Below are 9,219 nucleotides of genomic sequence, written 5' to 3' on the forward strand. Positions count from 1 at the left end.
TCCACAGATGGTTTAAATGATTTTGTATGTCATCTGCCCTGTGGCCTTCATGCCTAGGTGGGTTGGGGGGTGGTCAACCCCCTAGCTTGGGCCTGTGGGTCCAGTCCCTCCCAGGGAAGAAGGGGCAGGGGCCCTGAGGGAAAGTAGAGACAGCCAGCTCAGCCCCTGGGGGCAAGCCTCACCACCCCTGCCCCATGCTGATGCACTAGGACCTGCTGTGCTTCCTTGAGGCCTCAGATCAGGAGGAGGGCGGGAGGGAGGGGATGGGGAGTAAGGGGGACATATACACAGAGGACACCTCTGCGGCCACAGCCCACTGCAGAGTCTGGGGCTGGTTTGGGGCCATCCAGGAAGGGAGAGGACAGGAGGTGGCCAAGGTCACCCTGAGGAGGAGCAGAGATTTGAGGGTGGCCCACAGAGTCAGGAAGACCCCAAAATGGATGTCAGTGCTTCTGTCTAACTCCCGGGCCCAGGCTATGCTCAGGGGAGCCCCCAGAGCCAGCATCTGTCTCTCCTCTGCTGAACACAGGCAGAGATGAGGCCCGGTGGGCAGAGGCAGAGCCTCTCTTCCTTGAGCCCCCTGAACCCCACCCTGCGTGAGGCCCATGAGAACACAGAGGCCAGAGGTGGAGAGGAGCTGGCCCCAGTGGGGCTGGCCCCAGTGGGGCTGGCCCTCGAAGCCTCCCTCCCCTCTTCCTCCCTGTCTGTGGGGGCTGGAGTGTCCTGGACAGGGGGAGGGGGAGGGCTTTGCCCCTGACTCAGGGGAGTCAACCCCTGCCTGCCAGGGTCCAGTGCCAAGGCCAACCCCATGGCCACGGCCACTTTCCCAGCCTGCACCTAGGTGTTGGTCCCTGGCGCCTTTGAATCCGCTGAGCCTTCAGCCCTTCCCCTCCATCCGGGTTTGATCGTCGTAAAAAAAAAAAAAAAAATTTAATGGTCGCAGCAAATAAAGCAGCACACAGAGGAAGGCTTTTTAGGCAATCAATTAAAAGCCGAGGAGCGGGATTATCTCATTGAAATATCAATTTTTAATAGCATTGCGCCTTTGAGTTTCCTCCCCGAAAACTTCGCCCAGTCCATTTGCAGGCCCTGGTTTATGGCCCCTGCTTCCCAGTCTGGGGGGTGGTGGACCGGCGCCCAGAGCAGGGCCCAGCAGGAAGTGGGCAAGGTCACTCACTCATCCCTCCACTTGCTCGCTCGCTCACTGGAGCACTTGTTCTGGCTCCCATCCACCCAGTGCTGTAGTTAGTGCTTGCGGGTGACAGCAGGTGAGGAGGTACCAGGCAGGTGAGGAGACCAGCAGTGAACCCATGGGGGGACAAAATCAAGGTCAGGGGGCTGAAGTGGAAGTGAACTGGGGCCCCCAGAAAAAGCCAGCAGCTGTCCAGTCCATCTGGGTGGGCCCAGGGGGGCCAGAACAGCACGGCGCTCTGTGGGGCTGTCCGTGGCTGGTTTGGGGGTAGCAGATCACCAGGTCTTTCTTCTGAGGCACCTTCGGGGAGGAGTGGGCACTCCAGCCTTTGGGTTAGCAGCAGAGTCAGGGAACCATTTGTTAACTCCCCACGGGAGCTCTAATGGGGACATCAGGGAGCCGTATCTGTGGGGCTGGCACAGTCTGGGAAGATGTGAGGAGGGGAGGCAGCAGTGGCACTTAGGAGGGAACTGGAGGAAGTGGAGAAGGGGCAGTGGACCTGGTCTGGTCCTGGCTCGAGCTGCAGGCCGGGAGGCCCCAGGCAGGACCTGGGCGGGCTGCCGGAGAAGCAGAAGGAAGGGCCGGTGGTGTGCAGTGAGCCAGGAGGGCTCTGCCGGGAAGCTGCAGAAAGGGATGTCATGCAGCCTCTCTAGGTCCCCCTCCCTGGAGTGGGGGGACGGCTGGGGGGCAGGGTGCCGGCTCAGCAGAGCAGAGACCACTGACACATCTTGCTTCTTACTTGCTGAGCAACCTCAGGAAACCATTGAAGGGCTCTGCCTTGCTTTTCTCACCTGGAAAGTAGGACCATTAGAGAGCCCTGGGGCGCAGTGGGACACAGAGCTGGCCAGTTTGAACCCGCCGACTGACTGCTCTGTGGCCGAGAGAGAGATGGCTTTCTACTCCTGTCAATAGTCTGCAGTCTCAGAAGCCCCCAGGACGATTCTGCCCTATCCTATACAGTCACTATACGTCAGAATTGACTGGGTGGCAGGGTGTTTGGTTTTTTGTTTTTTGATGGTGCAGTGGGTTACAGATTGGGCTGATAACTGCAAGGTCAGCAGTTTGAAACCAGCCACTCCATGGGGGAAAAATGAGGCTTTCTACTTAGTAAATAGCTGACAGTTTGGGAAGCCCACAGAGGCAGCTCTTCTCTGTTCTACAGGGCTGCAATGAGTCAGACTCAACTCGATGTCCGTGAGCTTGGCTTTGATAGTGGGATAATAACTGGGGTCACCTTACCAGGTGGTTGTGGGCATCAAATGAAAGGACAGAGGCAAGCTGCCCTGTGTGATGGTGCCCCTTTTTGGATAATCTTTGCACCCCTTCCTACCATACCCCTCTTCCCCCAGCTTGGCAGCTTCCTCAGTTTGCCTCTGGAGGACTGGGGTGATCAGATAAACTTTATCAGATAAAGAATTCTCACCAGCCAAATTCCCAAGGGATTTTGTTACACACCTGACCAGTTTATCAGCCTCTGGTGTGGGGTAGTTGGGGGGAGGGGGCAGATCCAGGACAGACAAAGGTGCTTTCTGCTCTGTTACCCAGCCCCAGCCCACAGGGCCTCATTCCATCCTGGAATTATGGTCTTGGGGTGACTGTGGGAGGGGGCCGCTGGCACAGTGGTTCAGTGCTGGGCTGCTAGGCAAAGGTTGGGGGGTGGGGTGGGTGGATTTGGAACCCCACCTGCTGCTCTGGGGGTGAGCAGCATGGCCGTTCTGCTCCCTAAGTAAATATTTCCAGCCTTGGGCATGTGGTGGGGTTGTTCTCTGTTCTGAGTCAGAAGTTGATTTGAAGGCGGTGGGCTTCCTGTTTGGTTTGGGGTGTGGGCAGGTGCAGGTTTCCAAGGATTGGACTGTGGGCAGTGAGGACGGAGGGGGAGGCTGTGGGGGATAGGTGTGGCTGAGAGGGTGGGTGTCAGGTCTACCCAGGAGCATTCTGTTCTCCTCCAGGCCTCTGCCCAGTGTGGACAGTGCACACCTTCCTGTGCTGGACCCAGGCCTCCCACGCAGACATCATGGACACTGGTGGACCAGTTCCACTCCCCTGGGTGCTGAGCCACTCCTGGGTGCATCCCATTACACCATGTGGAATGAGGCTCAGAGGGGTGGGACTTCCTGCTCAGTGGGGGTGGAGCTGAAGCCACACCAGTTTGGCGGCTCTCTCTCTCTCTCTATTCTAATAAGAGGGAAGGATTCAGAGCCTATTCAAAACCCCTGGACCTCAGTGTACCCATCTAGGTAATGGGATTCTAATGGGGACAGGCCTATGTTAGGGGCCAGGTAGCGCTCTGGATGGAAGGGGAGGGGCCGTGATGGCTGCCCAGCCCCAGTCCCCCTTAACCCACTCACCCTCCCTCCCCTCCCTGCCCCCCAGCACACTGACTGCATGGCTGGGAAGAGTTCTGCAGCTGAAAATGCCTGCCCTTGGGAGTGGTCAGGACTCTCCCCCACCTCCACCCCAGCTCCACCCCACCCTCCATGGTCTCGGGGTCCTCCTCCCAATGGCCACGCCCCAACTTGTTCAGGTTAACATCTAACAACCCACAGGCCAGGTTGCATTCCTGGGAGACTCAGACTCGTCCTCTGGGACAGACAAGGTCATTCACCATCAGTCTGAATAGCCAAGGGCACACAGAAGGTCGGGCGGCCACCACTATGTCTGCCTGGCCTTCTTTCTAGACCAGTGGTTCTCAACCTTCCTCATGCCGCGACCCTTTCCTCATGTGCTGGTGACCCCCCAACCATCACATTATTTTCGTTGCTACTTCATCACTGTAATTCTGCTACTGTTATGAACTGGGCAACCCCTGTGAAAGGGTCGTTCGACGCCCAAAGGGGTCTCGACCCACAGGTTGAGAATCGCTGTTCTAGAGCATCAGTGGGCCAAGGCCGGGGAATGGGCTCAAGGGCAGAGCCTGGGGCTCCCCAAGTGCCAGGAGGTGGAGGTGGGACTTGGATTTGTGCCGCACTAAGGAAGCAGCCCTGCTGGGTCAAGGTGGCAAGTTGGGCTGTGATCTGCATGGCCGGCAGTTTGAAACCCCAGCAGCTCCGAGGCAGAAAGGAATGGGTTTTCTACTCCTGTCTCAGAAACCCACAGGGAGGAGGGGGAGGGCAGGGGGACACGATGAGTCAGCATTGACTCAATAGCAGGGAGCCTGAATTTTGTTTTGGGGTACCTTGGCTTGTTCCAGGGCAGGGTGGCATAGGCAGACCCAAGGTTGGGGGACGCCTGGGGAATTAGGGGGAGCTATGGGGGAGTTTTTGTTTTTTGTCCACATTTACACCTTCTCAGGGCCCTTTCCATGGATGGGGGAGTCTGGGCACCTCCCCCTCCCAGCCCAGCTGGGTCTAGGGGTGGATGAAGACTGGGAGGTTTTCCAGGGAGCCCCTGCCCCACTGGGAGGCGCTGGGGCCTGGGAGGCAGCTGGCACCTTGCAACCCTGCAATTAGTCAGAGGAGTTGGTGGCAGGGAGGGGCAGAGGGTACAGCTGGTTTCCCGGGCACTAGCTCTCTTCTGCCTCCCACTCACGGCCTCAGAGGGAAGGATGCCCAGCGGGCTGCTGGGCCCCCAGCAGACAAGGCACTGGGTCTTCGAGGGGGATGCAAAGAAATGAGAGCCTGGCACCACAATTATTTTCAGGGATGGGAGCGGCTTGAATGGGACCACCCACCTGCTACTACTGTGTCCGTTTTTGTTGTTCTAGGGGTGTCCAGGCGATGCCAAGTCACTGACACGGAGCAGAACTACCCCAGAGGGGGTTCAAAGCTGTGATCTTTACACAGAGCCGACTGCCAGGTCTTTCCCCCGCAGGGCTGCTGACCAGGGATCCGAGCAGTACCCGCTGTACAGACAGGAAAACTAACATCCAGAGAGGGACACGGGCCTGCCAGGACACAGCCCGGAGGAGGCCTGGTGGGGAGAAGGCTCACACCAGGGCATGGCTTTCAAGGCAGGGAAGCCGAGGGGCTGGCTGCCTGGTGGGGTCAGGGTGAGCATGATAGCCTTGGGTGGTGATGGAGAACTGTGCTTCCAGAGCAGAGTGGAGGCGTGGGTGGGGAGGTAGGGGTGGCCCTGGCCTTCGCCCTCAGGGGAGCAGACATTGGATGGGGTGGGGTCTGGCCTAGCCGGTTCTCCAGCAGGTCTGGGCACAGAGGTCTGTAAAGCAGGCTCTGGCATTGCCACTGCTGGGCTGCCTCAACTCCTAGGCCCTGGGTCTTCCACTCAGCGAGACTCCCACCTCCCTGCAGGAAGACTGAGCTGACCTGCAGAAAGGCCGGTCTAGAACCTGTCAGGCAGGTATTGCAAATGGGGGTGTGTGGGACCCGTACTTCAGTTCTTCCCCTCCCATCCATCCTCCTCCCCTTTGGTTCACTTATGATGCTTACTGGGCCCAGGGCACAGTGCTGGAGGGGTCTCTGCCCTCCAGGAGCAGCTGGTGGGACAGGAGCGGCTCCCTCTCTAGAATGAGCCACGCAGCCTGGGCGTCCCAGGGCCTGGGAGTGGGACTTGGACGGGGCGTTGTGGGTAAGGCTGGGGTGGGAGAGTGTGAAGCCTGAAGTGGGTTGCAGAGGCCAGAGCTGCACTGGGAGGGGCTTTGCAGTGGCTGGTGGGGTGGAGCGGCCTCACCACTAGCCAGCTGTGGGTGTGACAGGGAGGGTGACTCACTGCCTCTGAGACTTTGACCCTCAAGGTGATATGGGGTGATGTTGGGGACCAGCAGTGAGATGCGGCGAGGGGGGACACCTGGGAGAGTGGGATCAGTGTTGGCAGTTACCCCAGAGAACCTGTTGGGAGCTCTGGGTCAGATATGCTGGATGTGACTCCGATGTTTGGCCCTCTCTCCCCCGCCAGCTGGGCCAGATGGGGGAGAGCCAGTGCTTTCAGGGGCTCCCAGGGCCAGGCGGTTGGGAGTAGTGGGGACTGTGGTGCAACAGATGGGGGAGTCTGGGCCCAATACTGGAGCAGCTGGCCTTCCGCCCACGGTGGTCAGTGGGTAGGTGGTAGTGGGTAGGGATTCGTCAGAAGGGAATCCACATTTCAATGGGAGAGCCTCCCGTTACTCCTGTAGCCAACATGTCCAGCACCTTCTGCCTGACCTCAGCAAAGCTGAGGCTTCTGTTGACAGAAGTGGCCGGTATGCCCATGACCACTGTTGACCTGTATCCGATGAGAGAATGAGGGTGAGCCCTGGAGGGCTGTGAGCAGGGGCCCTGTGCACCCCTGTCCCAGGAGCCGCCCCGAGCTGTCTGTGGCTGCCCTGCTGCTCGGAGACCCCGTGTCTGGTACAGTGCTGGTGGAGGCCGACCCTTGCCTCACAAGACCCGCCCCGCCGGGAGGGAGGGGGCCTGGAATGAGGCCCCTGTCCCCGCACTATCTCTGCGGAGGTGCCATGGAGTCTGAGCACCCGGCCAGGCTGGATGGGGTCTGCTCTGTGTCTGGGAATGGCAGCCCAGCCAGAGGCCTGGGGAGGCGGCTCCCAGGAGCCTGTTGCCTCAAGAGCTGACTCCCGGGGGGTCAAAGGGCAGCACTCAGCCAGTTCCAGTGGTAACTTCCTGTTTGGTAGGAACAAACAGGGACTCCTCGCAGGAAATGGTCCTCTTCCCGCTGGCTCCGTGGGGAGAGACTTGGGGCTGTCTCACCTCCTCCTGCTGTGCGCCCTTCACACTCAGGAGTGGGGGTTGAGGAGAGGGGATGGGGAGGGGGGTGTTGCCATGGCAGCAGCAGCCCGTACTAGCAGGGGTCTCAGCTTGGTGATGGGGAGTGCTGTCTGTGCCCAGGCTCCTTACCCCCAGCCTGGGTTCCTGGAGCTGCCTCTTCCCTGCTCTCGGCCTCCAAGGTTGTGACGCCCCCTGGGACCAAGACTTCAACAGTCCCTGGTGATGAGCTGGCACTCAGTGCAGCCTCCCTCCAACCCGCCAGGGGTCCTCTTACCAGCCTAAGGGAGGTCCTCCCTGGCCCCAGCCTCCGCTGGGTACCCAGAACCCTCCCTCACACACTTGGGACACAGGGAACAAGCCACCACCCCAGGCCAGAACCATCTCGGGGTCTTGTCCTGCAATAAGTCATCAGAAGTGGCTGGTGCAAAAGACAGCAGCCCCCAATGCCGCCGCATCTTGGGTATTAGGAAAGGCTGTGCTTTAAATAGCCACCCCAACAGGTGATGCCATCAACAAGGAAGTGAAAACTGCCTGCCACTCCACACCCCCGGGCTGGGCCGGGACTGGGCCGGCTGGGAAAGGGAGGGGCTCTGTGTCCACGCCCATCTCGGAAACAGCCACCTCACCTGGACTTCACTCAACCGGGCAAAGCCCACCTAGGGCACACCCGCCACTAGGGCATACCTTTGGGCATTTGAACACTGGCTAATCTTTACTGGGGGGCAGCAGGGGTTCAGGAGCAGTTTTCGATTTCTAGATGAGTGCTGACAAGCAAGGTCACTTTTGGGGGTGGGGGGCTCAGGGGCACCTCACCCAAGCCAGGGTATCTTCAATGCCCTCATTTGCATGTGAACAGCAGACACTGAATGAGGGCTCAATGAATGAGACAGAACTAAGATGCATCTGACCCGGCTGCTGGTGAGAGATGGAAAGCCAAAGAGCCAACAGCCAGAGCGCTCCTTCGAGGCAAGGGCGGCGAGATGTAGTCCACGTACTTGGTGGACATGTGGCCAGGAGAGACCAGTCCCTGGAGAAGGACATCATGCCTAGTTAAGTAGAGGGGCAGTGTAAAGAGGAAGGCGCTGGACCAGATGGACTGACCCGTGGCTGCAACAGGGGGCTCACACATTACAGCTGTGGGGATGGCGCAGGGCCGGGCAGAGTGGCCTTTGTGAGTGTAACCACGTTGAGGGCACCGAACAACAGCCACCACCAATGAGGCTGGGCTTCCATTTCTAGCCGGGGTACCTCAGGCACAGCTGCCCCCCCTGTGTCAGTGGAGCTGGGAGGCTTGTTACGGTGCTGGACAGGTGTCCGTGGCATTACCAGATCAATATGGGCTAGTTAGAAAGGCCTGGAGGTCGGCCTTGGAAAATCCCTCTGGGTCACGCTGATCTGGTCCACAGCTGGTGCAGGACGTGGTGCTGGAGCGGGCAGTGTTTCATTCCACTCTGCCTGGGGCTCTTTGAGCTGGAGGGCGACTCCAGGGCTGTGAACTACGTTTAATAACCACTGGGATGAAGTCAGCTGAACTCCCTCTCACGGCTCTGAGACGTCAGACTTGCAGGTGGAGCAAAGGAGACTTGTGGAGGGTGGGTAACTTCCCTGAGGTCCTCGCATAGCCAGGAGGGGGTAGAGCAGAGATTTGAGGCCAGGCCATTAGGGGGCAGGACCTACTCCTACTGAACTGAAGCATCCTCTTCTCTGGGCTAGATGGACCCCAGGCTTGCTCTTACCCCCCTCCCCTCTCCTGCACAGAGAAGCCAGGTTCCAAACCCCTCTGCAGCCCAGACACATATTTCTTTCATTCTTCCCAATTCTTTAAGTCGCTCCACCTTTCTCAGTCACGTGAATTCCATTTATTACAAAACACTGGGTCCGTCACTTGGTAATACAGACAGGCCCCCAGCACCACCACCACCACCCCTGCTGCAGAAAGCCCTGCCCTGCGTGGGTGGGACATCTGCGCTGAGCCTTGGAGTGGTCTGGTGTTTATAAAACCAAAGGGGTCCCAGGCCCTTCAGGCATATATATATAATATATATGTATATAGCGTAGGCTGTGGCTTCCTTTCCAAGGGGTCCGGTGGGTAGACCCATGCAGGCCCACCTGGGAGAAGGAAGTTGTGGGTGGTAGGAGTAGGACCCAGCCCAGAGCCAGTGCAGGCAGCTGCCTCAGTGCAAGAGCTGGTCAGCCTGGGTGTCTGGGGCCCACCGGAGCCGCTCTAGGCCACCTGGATCTGCAGGTGTTCGTCCTCGTCCAGGTCGCTAGCTCCGTCCCCGGCCTCCTCCGAGCCAAAGCGAGCACTGCGGATCTTCCCGAAGAGAGGGGCATTCTGTTGCTGCCTTCGGAGCCTGTGAGGGTGAGGGG

At 59.1% G+C, this 9,219-nt stretch overlaps 1 protein-coding gene across 1 annotated transcript in view; it reads right to left on the reverse strand.

Moving 5' to 3' along the window:
• Positions 1 to 8,685: 8,685 nt before the first annotated feature.
• CCDC102A (coiled-coil domain containing 102A) overlaps positions 8,686 to 9,219 on the reverse strand; it is a 14,105-nt gene continuing 13,571 nt past the window's right edge. The window contains exon 8 of the mRNA XM_004704645.2: positions 8,686 to 9,203. Coding sequence (XP_004704702.1) covers positions 9,074 to 9,203 — 130 coding nt within the window. The 3' untranslated portion in view covers positions 8,686 to 9,073. The remainder of the gene's footprint in view (positions 9,204 to 9,219) is intronic.

Source organism: Echinops telfairi, unplaced genomic scaffold, assembly GCF_000313985.2.
Source record: "Echinops telfairi isolate 266 unplaced genomic scaffold, ASM31398v2 ScPeMD7_2291;HRSCAF=2852, whole genome shotgun sequence".
Lineage (NCBI taxonomy): Eukaryota > Metazoa > Chordata > Mammalia > Afrosoricida > Tenrecidae > Echinops > Echinops telfairi.